Genomic DNA, 18490 nt, shown 5'->3' on the forward strand with positions numbered 1-18490 from the left:
TAACCAATTTGCATGAGATACAATTAAAAGGAATTTTCTGTGAAAATGCAAAGTCTCACACGCCTGCTTAGCACATGTACATTAACATTGCAGCCGCAGCAGCGCGGTGCATTAGCTGTGCTCCAACAGTTGCGTACCAAGACGAAAGTTGTCGAGAAACCCAAACCAGGCGCCGGGCAGCAATTCCGACGTATAGTTCACTTTCCGGATGAATATACGGTGGCACCTCTAAAGATAACCCATTTGGCTGGCCGTGATCCCGTCAGCGGTCGCATGGTCGCCAAGGGCATTGGCGGCGGCATTAAACAGCAATATCGTTGGATCAAATGGGTGCGCGATGGCCCCAGCGAGGGACCCCCTCAGGAGGAGATCGTTGTGGAGCTGCTGCACGATGGGTGCCGCACAGCAAAGGTGGCACTAGTTGCTGTCGGCGATGAGTTGAAGTATATATTGGCCACAGAGAATATGAGAGAGGGCGATATACTGAAGACGTCGCGTGTGATTCCACGTATACCAGGTGAGTCGATGAGCTCTACGGTTCCAACATCAACTTCATCACAATCTTGGCGTTGTAGTTCGACCGAATGATGGAGATGCCTATCCGTTGGGCGCCTTGCCCGTGGGCACACGCATTCATTGCTTGGAAAAAAATCCCGGCCAGCCCTGCCACTTAATCCATGCCGCCGGCACTTTTGGCACCATTCTACGCAAGTTCGATGACAAGGTGGTGGTGCAGTTGCCCTCCAAACGAGAGTTTGCCTTCGATCGCACCTGCATGGCCACCGTGGGACGCCTATCGAATGTGGAGCACAACAAGGAGCATGTGGGTAGCGCGCAGCGCATGCGAGAGTTGGGCAATCGGCCCCGGTCTGGTCTGTGGAAGCGAAAAGAGGGCAAACATGGTAGAAAGATACGGCGACTGCCTCCAATGACGACGATAGCGCCGCCACCCTTGCCCAAGGAGCCGGAACTCAAGTTGACCCTCAATTTGTAGAATTATTTGGATACTTTGGACATTTGTTTTTGTGGGAATTTCATTTCTTACTTTTGCTATTTACTGTTATGTGAGCCATGTGCAACATACGAATAAAGAATTGTGAGAGGCGATTACATACTATTTGCGCGTCTTTTTCATTGAGAAGCCAGTGCCGTGGAAGCTGTCCGCATCGGCGCCAGCCGCTTCGCCGGTTGCTTCGGCATCCTCCTGGCCGCGATCGCTGATGGGTTTGATGGAGCGATCGAAGCGCAGCAAACCGAACTGGAAATCGTAATCAGGAACGCCGCGCGGCAAGACCTTTTTAAGGACCGGCGTCTCCAGCTGGCTGTCCTTTTTCTTCTTGCCATCCAGACGCACGCCGGAGCCTTTGAAGGTCTCGACCAGCTCCTCGTGGACGGCGCCGCCTGCACTTGCGTCATTCGCGCCTGCTGCTTGACCACCTGACTGCGTCGCCGGCTGTTGCTCGCTGTGCTCCTTATAGCCCACCGGAGCTTCGAATTCCACATTCATGTCACACTCAATGATGCTTACGGCGTCGCCAGGCCGGGTCTCCAGCACGCACAGCTCGTACACCTTCTTGTTGTACTTGATGGCGATGACATCGCCCTTGGTCAAGCAGGCAAAGTTGCGCAAGGCATTCTCCAGCACAGCCTTTGGATTGGTAATGTCCAAGAAGTCAGTGCTGTGTGGTTGAAATTTGGAGAACGTGGCCACTTGCAGGGAGACGCTCTCGATGTTCAGTATATCTCCCTCCTCCAGCAGCAGATTATCCATCATCCAGTAGGGCAAATAGCATTTTCCCTCGTCGGCAACGAATTCCAAAACGCCAGCGTGAGAGGAACGCGATTTCTTCTTGTTGGTCAGCTTGAAGAGCATGGGATATTCCACATTTAGGCGAGTAAGTGAATCCAGTGCAGATGGCGGCATGATAACTGCAAGCAATGACGTTGCCTGTATAGCATTTATTACATACAAATATATATATTTAGTTTTATATACTTTTTCCGCCCTTCTCCACGTCGGAGCGCTCGTTGCCTGGTAGCATAGAAACTGAAAAGCATTTGTAGGTAACTTGAAAGCTGCGTCCGCCATCTGGGAACATCATGTTGAAGCCACTAAAGTGGAACATTGCGACTTTGTTGGCAACCAAATATTTAATTTGTTGTTTTGGAATTTCCAAAGTTTTTTGTAATGTCACGATTTGTTTTTGTTGTGCTTGAAGAAAAACAAAGTGAGACCGAAATGTTACTTAACATAACAGCGGCAATAGCAGTGCAGTAGTTGGCCACTGTTAATAGCTGTTGCAAGGGGTTGAAAATCAGTGAGCGCTTGCATGCAAAAGCTTTGATAGAACATGCTTTGAAAAGTTTTGTTAAAAAGCGGCTTTATTAATTTTAATAAGTTTTCTGTTAAACTTATGGCTATCGGCTGTTAAGTTGGGTAACTTTTTCCATCGATGATGTCAAGATATCGATATAAGAGAACTATCGCCATTTTTCCGCAAGCCGGTGCTCGCAGTTGTGCGCGCGCGTTCATCACGCTTCAATTTCTCGTCAAATAAATTGTGATTTGAAAAAAGTGTTGCTATTTAAGTGAGTAAAACGCAAATTATAAACCATTTGTTAACAACATGCTAATCATACGTAGGCGGCAAGCGTATAGAATAGTTTGCCAATAGAATGAAATAGCTGCAGAGCAGCGAACAGCCGTGTTCAATAAGTTTGTGTACATATAAAAGTGGGTGTATGTATATGGTCTCCTGTGTATCCTTGCGTAGTCCTGCTGGCGCCGCGTGTCTCTATTTTTCTGCTCTTCGTTTTATCAGCCAGCGTGGGCTATCTCTGTATGTGCGTAAATTTCTGTGCATGGCGTGTGCGAGTGTGTGTGTGTAGGTGTATATACACCTATATATATCATGCAGATTAGCAATTACCTTCTTTTCTTTCTCATCAAATCGCGTTAAACATTTTATCGGAAAAATCAATAAATGAATTGGAAATTTAAAGGCATGAAAGCGACAAAATGTTTCGCTTAATAGTTGGCTCTGATCTTGCATTCAAGCAAATGAAGTGTACTTTTTGCAAATCCATGTCTTGTTATCTTTAGGGTACAGTTATTGTCCTTGCGGACGGCGTGTTCGAAAGTATTACAGTTCGACATGCGCTGTTGCCATGTGCAGCTGTTTTTAAGTTTGTTGTTGTTGCTGTTGATGTTCCCGCAGCTGCTACAACTGTTACTACTACTGCTGCTTCTGGCGCGGCAAGCACAACAAAATACAACGATATCGTGCTATCCTTTTCTCGTACTTTCTAGTTTCCAATTCGACGTATTTCGTTTGCCTGCGAAATAATTGGTCATCCCTTTGTAGAGCTTTTATCCTTCAACCCACCTCCACCACATAGGCAGTAGCTTATATGATTCACGCGAGCAGAAATATTAGCTGTCTTATTCGCATCTTATTGGAATTGCTGAAGACGTTTCTTCAGTGCTGTTAAAGGCTATGAATAATTTGAAGAGATAATTAACTCAAAAAATATAAATATCTAAAATCCAGCAACAAACTTCCGGCTGATAAACTCAGTGACTCAGTTACTCTAAAACTGTATTGGTCTATTAGCTGCTATACACGCACACACATGGGCAAAATATGTATATACATATGCATATTTAACAGAGGAAATATTTCATATAGTTTTCTTAAGCTTACGTCAAACAGGAATACATGCGTTCTGCGCATATGTATGTATATATACATATGTACTTACATATGTACTTATAATATCATGGGTAAACAAAGTGATTGACAGCAGCCGTAGCAGCAATAGCAGCCGCAGAAGCGGCAGCAACAACCCCAACAAGGTCGCAGACTATAGCCTGGGCAGCTGGACAGGCTATAACTCAATTTGTTCTCTGTTGCAGCTCAAACTGTTGACAAAGTACAGTTATCGTTTGATATGCTCTTTTCCTGTCTCCCGGTCACTTCCGCTGTCTCCTTCCCGCCCGCCATTTGAGCACTTTGCACCTAACGGATATTGCTTGGATCTATCTGGATATGCCTGGCTTTCATCGACAAAGCTGAGCTTATTTTGCATAGGTTTTAGTTTAATTAAGTTCGCTTCTTCTATTCTGCTCCACCTACGCGCTAGCTGTTGCCACGCTGCTGCCTCAGTGTGCGTGTGTGTGTGTGTGTGTGTTTAGATATCTACTCGCTTGCATATAAATTTCCAATAAGAACTTAAAAGCGTCGCCTCATTGCCTCTCTTTTGTTCTTTACGCTCTGCCAAAAATTCTATTGTTCATGCCTTCTCTTGTTTCGCACGCGTTTTCATATCAGGCGATAAACTCGTGAATTTGCTGTACTCAAAACAGTACAACAAAATAAAGCAAAATAAAAAGAAAACATATTTACATATATCAGTTGACATAGATATATATGCAGACATACGTATGTGTGTGTGCTTGTATGTATAATAACAGAAGAAGCCAAGTGGAAGGTAAAGAAAGGAAGGAGACTTTTGGTTGGTTACCAAATACAATTACTTTTTGATTGATAAAAACCCACAAGTCTTGTTTTAATTCATGAGAATTAAGTAGGGGACAGCATTTCAATAGAAGGTTTTTTTTTGTAAATTTATTTTCAAATGGTGTACACAGCTGATTGGCATATGTACATACATACATACATGCAGTCCAATCATGCCATTTAAGCAGTCCATGCATACATATGTACATACAAAATTAAAAGATATAAAATACATATATATTATTAATTTATGCAGACTAGCACAGCTACATATGTATTTACGTATGTACATTTCATGTATATGTACATATATTTCATAAGTACATATGTACAGCTTTATTTTATATATTATACCACTATTTGGGAAACTTTATAGACTGCCCTTGTATAAAAGAAATATACAACACTTGCCTTTTGCTATACATGTTTACATATACGTATATGCGTATGTGTATGTGTACTCTGTATATATTAAATTTTATTGTATATGCGAGGGTAGACAGAAAATATATATGGAATTTTTTGTATATGTATGTATTTTTACATATATTTAAAATACAGTGATGAGAATCGTATAGTAAAGCTTCATTTGGAATACCATTCAGCTTATATTTATTTTAGTTAGTATTTTGAGACTCGCGCAGCAGGACGTTTGATGAATCAAAGAAATTCTATAGTTTTCCCATACGAGGTCTTGTGTGGCGAATGCGTTTAAAAACTTAATATTTGCCATATTTCCAGTATTAATGGGTACAGTTGACACTCTCAATCGAAGCGGTTTTTCAATTTGCAAAATTGATTCATTTAACAGGAAACGACAAGCCCCGCTTTAAGGTTCCAATTCACTTGGAACTTCAATGTGAGCTGGAAGGTGGTAAAAGTTTCCACTTAATTGGTTCGAGACCTTCGTATGTTGTTGTTGTTGCTGCACTTTATGTTTGCACGTGCTTGTTAATTACTTATAGACAGTTGAGGCTCAGCGAGGCATAGATGAAAGCATTTCCGATTCCATCTTATTGATTTGCATGGAGAATTGCGACGCTTCAGTGGATACAGTTTGAGAGTCACAGTTAATGTTGTCATTAAAAAAGGCACAAACAGAAAGGAAAATAAGGGTAACGGTTTTGCATGACCTTGAACTTGAATAACAACAGGAAAAGAAAATATCAACTAGAAACCACCCTAAAACTCCCAAGTTGAGGGCGGGTTCTTCCATTAGAGGTAGTTCCCTTTCGCTTTGCCCTTTGGATATGGATATGTGAAGATTCGTCCTTGTTGGAATGCAGTAAATTAAATCAATATCTCTATATAATCGAAATTAAATGCAATTCTTATTTGGCAATCGCAAGGCTACCTGTACTAGCAAATAAATCAACTACCACGCCGTCCCCCACTTCATGGGAAGATGTAATGTGCACTTATGACAATCAATTTTATAGCAATAGGCCATAATATATAATTTATCTGTGCGCACAGTGGGACAATTATGCAAAATATATTGAATAGTCGATTTATGAGGTTATTTTAGAAGAGTTGTATGTATATTTAAAATTTATACAAATTTTAAATTTATGTAGAAGATTAGATATGTGCATTAAAAGTAAGACAACAAAGTTTTTCACAGTGTCTCAAGAGCAATAGAAAATTTGTTTTTCTATTTTAATTTAATTTGATAATTATATAAATATATTCATCATGTAATAAACGATTTCAGTATATATATATATATATATATATATATATATATATATATATATATATATATATATATATATATATATATATTTTTTTTTCAATAAAAACTATAAATATTTTAATAATAATATAATAATAATAAAATAATAATATTATATATAATTAATAATATTTTTGTAATACTTGAACTGCTTAATGTAAATGCATTTTGTCACACTGTGTGTTCCTATGAAACACAGAATTTATTTCCTTTTTACTAATATGAGGAATGCTGAACTTTATAGATCTTGCGTGTAAAGTGAAAAATCAATTAGTCGAAACAATATGATTTCATGCTCAGTATAAATATAATATATATGACGTAATGTAATTTATAAATAGAACTTTTTTGCTGTATGGGGGATATGCCCACTGCCCAAAAATAGTTTTAGCGCCACTGCAATGCTGCTCAAACCTCTGTGGCGTGCGCTGTAGTATTTATTTATAGCCAAACGATTCAAAATATGCCATAAATCGCCAACTATTATAGTGAGAACTAGGGTTATATCAGTGTTATAGTACACATAGAGGTTGTGGAGGGCGTCACTTACTGGAAATATGACGGGCATATGTCAACGTGACGACCTTGGCCAGCAGGCAGGCAGCCGAGCAGCCATCGTCCTGGTTAGTAGCTTGCGCCTCTTGCCCCCTTGTGCCTGGCCCCTTGCCCCTTGCTGCTGTGTCCTTTGGGTTTCTTTTGTGGCGCTCTTTTGTCTGCAGCACGCCATTGTTTAAATAGTTCTCAGCTGTCTTATGGGAGGCATATCAAGTCTCATGGTTTAATTAATTCTTGTACAGTATTTTTTTTTATAAAATATTCTTTTATGAAGGTTTGCTATCGGGACTCTTAATTGACACTAATAATCACTATTGAAATGTCTCGACATACGTAGAAGCAGTTGAGAAGCTATAATGATCATTGCCATTGCCATTATCTTGCAAATTATTGTAATTGACATGTTTAAAATGATATGAATAACTCTGAAAAAACCGTTATTAAATTATATATATGTGCAAATCTGACCTATCTTTGGCATCTCTAACTACATCGGATAACCGGTCAGTTCAAGCATTCTCCATACTTATCAGCCAACATCAATAATCAAATGACAGACAGTTACGAGCATGAATAGCCCATTGAAATAATTCACATGCAGCTTAACGGGCCGCCCCTTCCAGTTAAAAGTGCCTGTGGGACACGTGCTCAGTGGGGCGCGACCTTAATGTACAACCAAATTGCGCCAATTTAAGCAATATGCAATTTTTCCTCAGTTCATTTTTCCAATTGAAAAGCGCACTGGGAACGCGCGAGAGCAGAGTCGGGAATACCGCAGTTATTTACAAAGTTGTGTGCTGTGTCTTTGTTAATTTCAAGATATATTTGATATTCATTAAGCAGCAGCTATAGCAAGGGTAGTCCATCTGGAAACCTGAAAAAGTCCGAGTTAAATATCTATTTTGTAAGATATAGATATATTTATCTATGAAAATATTTGTATTTAAAATAGATTTGATTACATTGTAAAGAAAATTACACTCAAATAGTATTAAAATATGTTAAAACCAAAAAAAAAAAAAAAAAAATAAAATAATATTATCGAAAAGATTTAAATATCTCATATTTATAACTCTATTTATTGCAGACATGGTGAATAGCCTTTTGACGTGGAAACAAATTTGCTGTCCTAAACGTCAGGTGAGTGACAAAGTGAACAACAAATTTTGACATGAAGTTTTCATCACCCTCCATTTTGCAGTTAACCAAGTCGAGTACCATCAGCTCCTATTCAACATAACAAGAAACTACTTTGCAACAACAATACTAACTTCACTCAATCAACAACAACAACAACAACAACAAGACGACGAACAAGGAAAACTAAGTTTTTCATTCGATTCCAATTAGAGCTTTGGAATTTCGTCGTTAGTTATAGATAGAGAGCGAGAGAGGCGGAGAGGGAGAGAGACGGAAGGGGTGCAAAGTTTTTTTTTTTATTAATTTATACTTAATATAATCTATTTTAATCAGTATTTAGTGTCCAGTCCAGTTTAGCAATAAGTTGTGTGTTTAGGTTAACGTAATTTATTGCATACTTTTAGGCAGGCCGAGCTGAGCATTTAGCTTCAGCTTCTGGGTAGGGAAGGGCTCACAGAGGACGTCAGGAGTTTTCGCTCAGATTTCAGCGTATCCTCGATTCGGTGTACTGCACGCGTCTACTTCAGTTTTTCATTATGAAAATAACAACAATGAAGTCTAAGCGCAAATATGGCTGTTTAGAGAATATTTGAAAAGAACTTTTCAATTATTAATAATTAAGATTATTTTTCCGTATATCATTTATTATTGTAGCATTGTATTTTATAGTTTTCCCCAAGAACACTAATTTTCTTTGCACAAAGTTCGTAATATTTCATTTCCTCTACACCACACAACACTATAATAATTTCAATTCAAATTCAATTTTCAATATCTAACACTAGTTAAAGAGTTCCAAGAACAGTCAGACAGACAGACAGGGAGACGGTTAGGCTGTATGATTAGGGGCTAGAGTTGTTTGTTGTGTTTTTGTTTTCCTTGCGAAAAAACGGAGTTTTTGTGATCATGGAGAGCTATTCAGCGGATCTGCTATGGATGGTAATCATTGGCTTTCTCATTGCCTTCGTTTTGGCCTTTGGCATCGGCGCCAACGATGTGGCCAACTCCTTCGGCACTAGCGTCGGCTCTGGCGTTCTGACCATACGTCAGGCTTGCGTCTTGGCCACGGTCTGCGAAATTTCTGGCGCTGTTTTAATTGGTAAGTACAAAGCACATATAACAACAAGAGCAGAGCTTTACGTAGTTCAAATAAGCCTTTTCAGTAGACTTCAAAGAGAGGTATTCATAAGGAACACGATTAGTTGGTCCTCTGGAAGATGTTAAGCAAAAGTCGTATTGCTTAAAGGCAAAACATAAACGATTTAAAGTTTATTTATGCGCGAAATCTTTTCAATTACCCTTTTCCGAATCTTAAGCCGCATTAATGCTTTTGTTTTTAATTTTTTCTTTATTCTTTGATAGTCGTAGAGTCCTTTATTAATTAATAAGTTATTTACATATTTCTGTAGAACGAAATATGTACTGCCTGATTAGTATAGTTTACATAAAGTTGACCGTCAAGTTGTGATTTTATAGGCTTTTCGAAACATTTATATGTGAAGTTACTTAAAGCTGAGACAAATCCAAAGTGGAGTGTAAAGTTTTCGCCATTTATCACATCAATGTTGATTCGGCTTTAATGTAGGTTAAAATTGAAAAGCTTATAAAGGTAAGCAATTGATTCCCGCTCCAAGAATGTTCGATTTGTATTTGAATTATGTCTGCTGCTTATGTGAGTATTAAATCTGACATCACATCTCTCTTGTCTTCCTTGCTGCGCAGGCTACAAGGTATCGGATACAATGCGAAAGGGGATTCTGGAGGTGAGCCTGTACGAGGGCGCCGAGGAGGTGCTCATGCTGGGCTGCATGTCCGCACTGGCCAGTAGCGCCATCTGGCTGCTGGTGGCGACATTCCTGAAGCTGCCCATTTCGGGAACGCACAGCATTGTGGGCTCCACCATTGGCTTCTCGCTGGTGGCCCGTGGCGTGCAGGGATTGAAGTGGTCGACGCTGTGCACGATCGTTGGCTCGTGGTTCATTTCTCCAGTGATGAGCGGCTTCGTCAGCATTCTACTCTTTCTGGCCATACGCCGCTTCATCTTGCGCGCTCAGGAGCCACTCAAGGCGGGCTTTCGTTCGCTGCCCATTTTCTACGGCGTTACGTTCTTCATTAATGTCATCAGTGTGGTGCTGGATGGGCCCAAGTGTAAGTAAAAGCGAAGAAGAAGTTGAGAATGAGTAACCGAACAATATGAATTTGTCTACTTCATCTGTAGTGCTCTATATGGATAACATTCCCACTTGGGTAGCGTTGAGCGTCAGCGTCGCACTATCGCTGCTGGTGGCGCTCTTGACGCAGCTGGTGGTGGTGCCGCTGCAGCGACGCTCGATTGCCAAGAAGTTGCGCGCCCAGAATCCGGTCAAGTTCAATTTCGAGGACTCTGTGGGTAAGTGGAGAGCCGACTGAGCAGCAGCCGCTGATGCAGACGCAGCATTTACTTAGCTTTCGATTTTACGTAGAGTCTTCGCCGTCCGGCAGCCCGAAGAAGCAGCGCCGTCCGCTTTCGCTTGTTAGCGAGGGTAAACCACTGCCGGCTATTGCCGAAATCACCGAGCTGGTCTCGCTCAGCGACAATTCGCCGAAGACCTTTAAGCTAGCGCCTTATGGCCTCGCGGCCAAGAATAACAATGCAACTGCCGAGGACTACAAGATAGATCCAGAGATAATACGCAAGGCCGAGGATCTGCTGGGCAAGGCCAGTCTGGATAATCCCGATCTGACCGTGACCAGCCTGAACTACATTGATGAGCAGCAGCAATTGCAGCACCAGCAAAATGGACGCAAGCTCCAGGAGTGCTTCAAGCGTGTCCAGTCGCCCAAGGAGGAGCGCAGGACGGACACAGTGGACAACGCCAATGTTAATGCTAATGCTAGCGCTAATGTCAATGTTGCTGCCAATGCTAATGCTAATGCGAGTTCAACTGCCAATGCTACCAACAACAATTTGCAGGTGGTGCAAAGTGCCGGCAGCTTGGATCTAATGATCAGCACCACATTGTCGCCAAACTCGAGCAAGGTTCCGCTCATCGAGAGCAAGGAGGCGCTCAATGAGCAGGAGGAGGAGTTTAAGCGTGCAGCGGGTCGACGTGCCAGCAGCAGCCAGGAATCCCAGGAGGTGTCCATGCTCTTCTCGTTCCTTCAAATCTTGACGGCCACCTTTGGTAGCTTTGCGCATGGGGGCAACGATGTTAGCAACGCCATTGGACCACTCATCGCTCTCTATATGATCTATCGTGAGGGCTCCGTAATGCAGAAAGCAGAAAGTCCCATTTATATATTGATCTACGGCGGCATTGGCATCTCCGTGGGTCTCTGGCTGTGGGGACGCAGGGTCATCGAAACCATTGGCAATGACCTAACAAAGATCACCTCATCAACGTAAGTATGAAAATGAAGAGCAAATATGATTAAGGGAAGAGGGAATGATTGGAAAATAAACTATAGGATAGGCAGATGAATTGGGAGAGTCAAGACCCTCTTTTATGAGGAGCTATGTGAACAAAGAGAGAGAGAGGCAGAAAAACAAAGAAAGCTATAGAGCGACCGATAGAAACGGAAAGAAAGAAAACGGAAAGAGCGGGACAGAAGAGAAAGACAAAGGCGAGTGACATGAAAATAAATAGAGACAGAAAGAAGAAGACTTGGGGAGACAGAGAGAAAAAGTGAGTAAATGAGCGAGAGATTCGTTTATCCTATTTCATATTCCACTTTGATTTATTATATAGTAATAACATTGGTTCATTATCTTTTTATTTTCAGAGGCTTTACCATTGAAATAGGCGCCGCCATCACCGTACTGCTGGCCAGCAAAATTGGTTTGCCCATTTCGACGACACACTGCAAAGTGGGTTCGGTGGTTTTCGTGGGTCATGTGAGTGGAGCGGGTCGCAAGAGCGAACGTAAGGAGCACGAGAAGGAGCTGGGCGGGCCATCGGAAGAGCAACATGCAGCGGCACCGCCAGCTGCTGGGGAAGCCATGGAGGACGGTAGCGTCGATTGGCATTTGTTCCGGAACATTGCCTACGCCTGGATAGTCACGGTGCCGGTGACAGCGATGCTCAGCGCTGGGATGATGTACGTGCTCTGCGCCCTGGTCGTGAATGATGTGGATCCAGTTTAAAGAGGCTAACTTTAATAAACGTCGTCATTCAATTATTAATTGTAAAAGTAAATTAATGTTTCGTAATTGTACCAGTTGATAAAGCAAAACCAAATGAAAAACGTACGAAAAAAGCAAAACAAAACAAACAACTACAAATTTAAACTTAAACCAAATTACTCACCTAACTAAGCGAAAAAAAACATAAGCAAAAAACAAAAGTAATGAACATGATAAAGAAAAGCAAAGCATTTTACTCAACGTCTGAACATAACTGATATTGGTATTGATATTGTTTATATATATTCATACGCTAATGTTAACACTTAGACAGAGCACTAATTACATCTGTTTTTTTTTTTTTTTTTATGTTTTTGTACTCAAATATTTTGTATTTATGTTTTTAGTACTTTGCCCAACATATTAATGTCCAGTGCAATTGTTTAATGCATTCCAACAAACACGAAATTATTTCAAATCCCTTTTTTTGGACAGCTTTAATAAGTATTTTACATTTTATAAATTACAAAGCAATAGAGCAGAACTTATGAATAAAATACAAACTACTACAAATTTAAAGAGAACGAATTCGATTTTACTTAAGCGCAGTTAAACATTGAAAAAGAGCTTACCGCTAAAGATAGCTTTTCTCTTTGCTCCTAAAGCTTAATGAGCTAAATGAATTTAAAGACAGAAATTATTAGCATTGCAAATTAATGCTTAAAACTTGTTTTCGCCAAGCAAAAGCTCTCGCGCTCCGTCTCTCTCGCTCTCTGTCTCTCTTACTGCTAGCGCAGGCATGCAAATGATGCTCGGAGAGCTTTTCTTTTGTGGCGCAACTTTTGAGCGCCGCTTGGAGAAGTCGTCGCAAAAGCTGCCGGCAGTTGAGTCTCGAGCTTCGATGCGTTCGGTTGTGTTTCTTATATCGCTACTTGGGCCTTGCTCTGTGCCCGTTTTCTTAAAATTGTATTGAAAGTCGTAACGCCTGCGCGTGCTTGATGCATTTTGAAACGGTTGCCAATCGAGCTAAATACAAAACACAAATTGTTTCAATTCATATACTAATAGATATGCAACAGGTGTAAAAGTGTGCACAGGTGTCTCAAATCTTTTAACTCGCTTACATTTGGATTTACGCAATCGGCAGCAGCTGCTAAGGAACTTTAAGGTAAGTCTTGCAAATTAAATACATAAATCAAAATATATAGACTATACAAAAGTTAAAAAATGAATGACACAAGATAATAATTGATTGAAAAATTAATACAAAATGAAAATAAATAATAATATAAATTAATATCTTAATTAATATAATAAAATTAAATAAAAAACACAACAATAATAAAGTAGAATATGTAATAATAATAAAAAATACAAAAATTCTACAATAAATATAAGACGAACTATTTTAATATTATTGAACAACAAACAATTTTTGGCAAAGCTCTGGCTTTACAATCTACATATGTAAGACATTTGTAAGACTATGTTATATATAACTATGTTATATACTATGGTAAAGTATAGTATTTCTTTTTCTTAGCTTACATACATACCTTTTGGTAAGCATTAAGCATGATGATTCAGTCCATAATTATGCGTTGTTCTGCTTCCTGCCTCTACTTCCTGACATTCTAACGCCCATTGCAGTTCGATTTTCAGTTTGATTTCGTTCGATTTGGCTTTCCGTTTCCATTACCATTTCTCCATTGGCGGCAGCTTGGCTCTCACATCTAGGCATATACATATGTATGTATGTATGTAGCTGTCTGCCTATCTATTTATCTATCTATGTATCTATCTGCACGCTGTATTACTTAATTTCTTTGCTTAATCCGATTTGCGTGCATTGAACTCTTCACTTCTACCTGTATTGGGCATTTTAAAGGTGTGTTTTTCTGCTCAAATTCTCCGATTCTCCAACTTGTTGTTGATTGTTTTACACACACACAAACGCACACCTATATATGTATATATATACATATGTGTTTTTTTTTATTGTTGTTCGACAAAGCGGCTTGTTCTTATTTTCTGGCATTTACTTGATGTGTAATGCTTTACTTCATTCGCTTGCCGAGTGAAAAGGGTTTCTTGGTTTTCTTTGACTTTCATATTCACTTTAGGGATGAGACATTATAAGAATTCCTGGTCTATCTATCCCCTTTTGTATTTGATTTTCCAAGGCAGAGTTACTTGCACTTCGAACGGGTATTATGCAGTCGGTGTTATACACTCCAGCGCAACTTTAATACTTGTTTTATGTTCGCTGAGTTTTTTTCAAATGAGTTCATAATTTGCAATGCGATTCGTGCTTGATCCGAATTGTTGTCAATTGCTGCTTATCGTATTTATTACGAATTAAGTGCAATTGAATATAATTGAATACAATAAAACAAGCCTTTACCAATCGCCACCAAAAAATGTACTTTTTCGGTTATAGAATCCTTCAATGTTATTGTTTCTTTATTTATTAAAAAATAATAATAATAAAAAATTTTTTCAGTTTAAATTATTTTTCAATTTTTATTACTTTGATGGAAGACTTTTATTTCGTTTCCATTTATCTAGAGCTAGATGGATCGAGAGAGAGAGCTATATCTTCAATTGAGGAAACATCGTTTCGCATTAAAACAAATTGAATTTCTTTACGAATTTCCTATCGAGCGTAATTTATTAAAGAGGCTAGGTTGCCTATAGAGCAGGTGGCATGTGGCATGTGGCAGGTGGAATGCGGCGTGCGGCATGTGTGACACGTGACCCATTTAGGGAACAGTGAGCAGGTAGATTAGTTATTCTATTTTTATTTTTAATTTTTGCATAGCTAGCTGTACTTTATTATGTGCCCGGTCTAGCGGTTTTTCAGTTTCTTGTATTTCTTAGCATTTACCATTTGCAAACAAATAAAGCGCAAAATCTTAAAGCCAATTCACTGGCAGAACAAAAGCCCGACCGAAAGCCATTAGCCATTAGCTTGGCCATAGCAAATGGCCAAAAGTCATTAAAGACGCAGAGAAAAAAATCTATTGAAATCGGCTGGTAAAACACGCCTTAAAATATTTTCAGCCAGCGCTGCGCACCTGGTGGTGCAGCAGGTGAGAAAGAGAGAGAGAAGGATGGTGGGACAGAGGCATGCCAATGTAAACTGGTTACAATGCCAGTTAATTATGCGCTTATCAGTTCATTACTGGCTGCTCCTGCTGCTGGTGCTGCTAGCTAGAAGTCCACTTGGTAATTACTAGCCTGCCGCAGTTGCTGCCACTCACCTGGATTGCCAGGCCGTTGCGATTAATCAGAATCCACCGCCATTAGATACAATTTCGAGTGCACAGCACACACACGAGCGAAATACTGGCTTGGCTAACAACATGTTATTACCAGATTCTGATCCAGCTCCACTTCTATCACTTATGCATATATACATATACATATGTAGTGGGTATATGTATGTGTGCGTGTAATGATAAGCCTTGCAGCGTCATCCTCTTAGCGCCCCACTTAGTGCGCACTTTCTCTGCTCTGCCAGCTCTCCTCTTACTGATTCGGGATTCTGATACTGATGTGGCGCAAAGACACTCCCACAATATATACACATATGATTGAGCAAACTATAAATCCTTATGGAAAAAACGAGCTAGGAGAGACATCGACTAATATTAGTTGAGATTTAAGGCTACAATATAAGACTATTGACTTTGATTGGGAAATTTGGATGGAAAATAATGAAATATGAATAGTTTATTTATGAATAGTAATCAGCTTTATCTACAAAAGCCAGCTATAAATCTCTTGTAAACTGAAATATCATAAATAAATTGCTCTATACTATGAAAGGAAATCTTAAGCATGTAATCAGTTGAAATATAATTAGATAATAAACAACTAGGAGTGCTTTGATGGATATCCACTAGGAGATTTCCTGATCTCTTCGAAGAACTGATATTCCGATGCATAAATCTCAATAAACGAAGAGACGGTCAGAGAGAGGATCATTTATATATACCACAGCTCCCCTTCCGATTAAATACATTTAGCAACACCTCAGCCTATAGATATTAGAGACATACTATAAGTCTTCCATCTTCTGCCTAGTCAGCTCCCATTTAAATCATATGCTTATAGCTGCTCACGTGGGTTTTTCCTCTAGTAATTTTTGGCATCAACTTTCTAATGTGTTCGATTCGCTTCCTGCTTAATGGCTTTTCCTTGAATTTCCTTTATCAGCCAGCAGACGCTCCTTCCGCTCGGCCTGCTGCTCCGGCTGCTGCGCTGCCATTGAAGTTTGATGTCGTTGCCGTTCGTCGACGGTCGATGGCTGCATTTCCCACATTTCCCACTCAGGACCACATTTCATAAAGTTTATTAAACTTTAGCCAAATTGTCAAAGCGACAAACCGCTGCCCACCCTCTGACTTGCCCCCCCGGCCCCCTGCTCCGTGCCGCTCCCATTCACTTTTCGTGTTGGCCGCTGTAGGCGCTGCAAACAAGTTCATCAGCATTTGGCCAGGTTTGGAGCAGGCATCAACTTCAGCTACGAGTTTCGGCTCGGCCAGACCAAAACAAACTGCCAGCAACTCGTCTGGTTAGTTAATGTTGATGGCAATGGAAATGCTATTACAATTGCAGTTGCAATTGCAATTGGAAATGGAAATGGAAATGCTTTGAGCCGGCATTGCCTTTGCCTTTGCTTTTGCATTTGCCTTCGCCTCGACCAATGTCTACAAATATCTCTGATAGTTTATAAAAAATGAAAAAAATAAAAAACACTCACTGTCATTCACGCATTTGCAACACAAATTAATTGTTCAATGCATATCTGATTGGGCGCACTTCAATTCCTCGGCTGAGATAGACGCAGCGCCGTTTGGAGAAATTCAAATGCAATTTATGGCACATTATGCAAGCTGTAAAACTCAATCGATTTTCATTTTCAATTTGGACTTAACACTCAACTTAAGATTATGGGCAGATGCCGAGACAAGGAGATGTGAACATTTAGAGTAAGACAGACAGAGAGTGAGAGAGGGACGAAAATTCACTACTGTCTTCGCTAATGATCGCTAATCAGTTCTATTTCTTCGTTTTATATTATATTTACCTTTCTTTCTAAAAAGAGAGTTTTTGTTAAAAGTTATTTAAAAATAATTTTATTAATTTTCATAGTCTTACATATCATGTTTGTCTATTTATAAATTGAAAAGAATGTGTGTATATTAGTTATTAAAATATATATAATAAATAAGCAAAACAATTTAGGTTTTCATTAAACTCACACAGCTTCTTTTATCTAATATTAATTTACCACAAATTGAATTCAAGGTAAAAACTCATTGAAAATTCCCGTTCACCTGCATGAATTCCGCTATAAACAAAAACCTTTGCAACATAAATAAATAAATAACTAAATGCTAAAGAGTATGAATACAAATTGAAATAAAATATGGACATTAATTAAGAAAATGCTCAAGTGCATAACTTTATCAACAACAACAACAACAACCACATTTTTTTTTGCATCAATCAAGTTGAGCGTATAATATGTCACCCAGCATAACTAACTAATCGCCCCTCGCCTGGGGCTTTAACAAGCTGTTGCCCCCACTCCAGTCGAGCGACTCACCTGTAATACACCTATTATAGATCAGTGCCTTATAACGGTAACTTGTCTTCGAGCAGCTGCATTTGCATTGAAAGTTGTCTGACCAAGCAAGCCACTGGCCTAGCCAACAACTCACGCTGGATTCTCTGGCCAGCAATTGAAATTGAAAACGAAATCGAAATCACAGTCAGAGTCTTAATAATTCCTGCTCTTAATTCATAGTTGAGCATGAAAAAAAAAAAACAACAACAAAAACACCAATTCCAAATATGGCTCGGAATGGCATATAAATTCTTGAATAGCTCCACATGGGACTAATTTGTTACATTCTCACATTAATGGTATCTCACTCCAGACATCTAGCGATATTACTGAAATAATTGAAGTTGAAATTAGTTTGAACATTTTTAGATTTGACTCTGCAGTATTTACGTAATTATTCGAAATCTAATAATAATTATTTATATGTGGAATTTTTTTTAGAGCTGAGATGTTACAAAAATCATTAAAGCAAAGATGAAAATATCTGTTAAAGTAATTACATTATAATGGTATAAGTAATATAATATAACGATATATAGAGAAAAGAATTTAAATATTATAAAGAAATATTGCAAAAGATATTTATTTTGAAAAATTAAGTCATGTTGAAAAACCAAAAAGTAAAAAAAAAAAAAAAATAATAATATCACCATAAGTCTTATTTATTAATGAATTAAAAAGTATAACTAAATTAAATACACTTTAAAACAAAATTAATATTGCATAATTTATAACTTTATATATAAGTAAAAATATAAAAGGAAAAATATTAATGATATTTTTAATTACCAATAGGGTTT

General features: G+C 39.1%; 4 protein-coding genes across 6 annotated transcripts in view; 3 read left to right on the plus strand and 1 right to left on the minus strand.

The window, feature by feature from the left end:
• Positions 1–45: 45 nt before the first annotated feature.
• On the plus strand, positions 46–1117 carry mRpL2 (mitochondrial ribosomal protein L2). The gene is made up of 2 exons (XM_018099930.3): positions 46–517; positions 576–1117. The coding sequence occupies exons 1-2, from the start codon at positions 46–48 to the stop codon at positions 992–994; spliced, it is 891 nt and encodes a 296-aa protein (XP_017955419.1). The 3' UTR covers positions 995–1117.
• Ufd1 (ubiquitin fusion-degradation 1-like) lies at positions 1017–2369 on the minus strand. Its single transcript, XM_018099925.3, has 2 exons — positions 1997–2369; positions 1017–1929 (listed from the first exon to the last, which is right to left on the minus strand). The coding sequence occupies exons 1-2, from the start codon at positions 2124–2126 to the stop codon at positions 1115–1117; spliced, it is 945 nt and encodes a 314-aa protein (XP_017955414.1). The 5' UTR covers positions 2127–2369; the 3' UTR covers positions 1017–1114.
• Positions 2370–2440: 71 nt separating this feature from the next.
• Positions 2441–12636, plus strand: NaPi-III (Na[+]-dependent inorganic phosphate cotransporter type III). The gene is made up of 7 exons (XM_018099898.3): positions 2441–2589; positions 7898–7950; positions 8012–9049; positions 9673–10098; positions 10169–10339; positions 10413–11331; positions 11713–12636. Exons 3-7 carry the CDS (start codon positions 8857–8859, stop codon positions 12071–12073), a joined length of 2070 nt encoding a protein of 689 aa, XP_017955387.1. The 5' UTR covers positions 2441–2589; positions 7898–7950; positions 8012–8856; the 3' UTR covers positions 12074–12636.
• A 279-nt stretch (positions 12637–12915) lies between these two features.
• IRSp53 (Insulin receptor substrate 53 kDa) overlaps positions 12916–18490 on the plus strand; it is a 34743-nt gene continuing 29168 nt past the window's right edge. For 2 of the 3 annotated variants that reach the window (XM_018102426.3, XM_018102425.3), the window contains exon 1: positions 12917–13220. The gene's annotated coding sequence lies outside the window, so the exon portion shown is untranslated. Of the gene's footprint in view, positions 13221–18490 lie in introns of all 3 variants that reach the window. The other variant, XM_018102424.3, reaches the window with a different exon arrangement.

The sequence above is a fragment of the Drosophila navojoa genome, chromosome 4 (assembly GCF_054131105.1).
Source record: "Drosophila navojoa isolate 15081-1374.11 chromosome 4, UAZ_NAV_1.0, whole genome shotgun sequence".
NCBI lineage: Eukaryota > Metazoa > Arthropoda > Insecta > Diptera > Drosophilidae > Drosophila > Drosophila navojoa.

Excerpts from the sequence above, each read along its gene's own strand:
- mRpL2 (XM_018099930.3), top strand. The coding sequence starts at position 46 with ATGCAAAGTCTCACACGCCTGCTTAGCACATGTACATTAACATTGCAG. Across the intron at positions 518-575 it reads TGTGATTCCACGTATACCAG|TTCGACCGAATGATGGAGAT; the intron begins GTGAGTCGATGA and ends TTGGCGTTGTAG.
- Ufd1 (XM_018099925.3), bottom strand. The coding sequence starts at position 2,126 with ATGTTCCACTTTAGTGGCTTCAACATGATGTTCCCAGATGGCGGACGC. Across the intron at positions 1,930-1,996 it reads CGTGGAGAAGGGCGGAAAAA|TTATCATGCCGCCATCTGCA; the intron begins GTATATAAAACT and ends CATTGCTTGCAG.
- NaPi-III (XM_018099898.3), top strand. The coding sequence starts at position 8,857 with ATGGAGAGCTATTCAGCGGATCTGCTATGGATGGTAATCATTGGCTTT. Across the intron at positions 10,340-10,412 it reads CAATTTCGAGGACTCTGTGG|AGTCTTCGCCGTCCGGCAGC; the intron begins GTAAGTGGAGAG and ends GATTTTACGTAG. Across the intron at positions 11,332-11,712 it reads ACAAAGATCACCTCATCAAC|AGGCTTTACCATTGAAATAG; the intron begins GTAAGTATGAAA and ends TTTTATTTTCAG.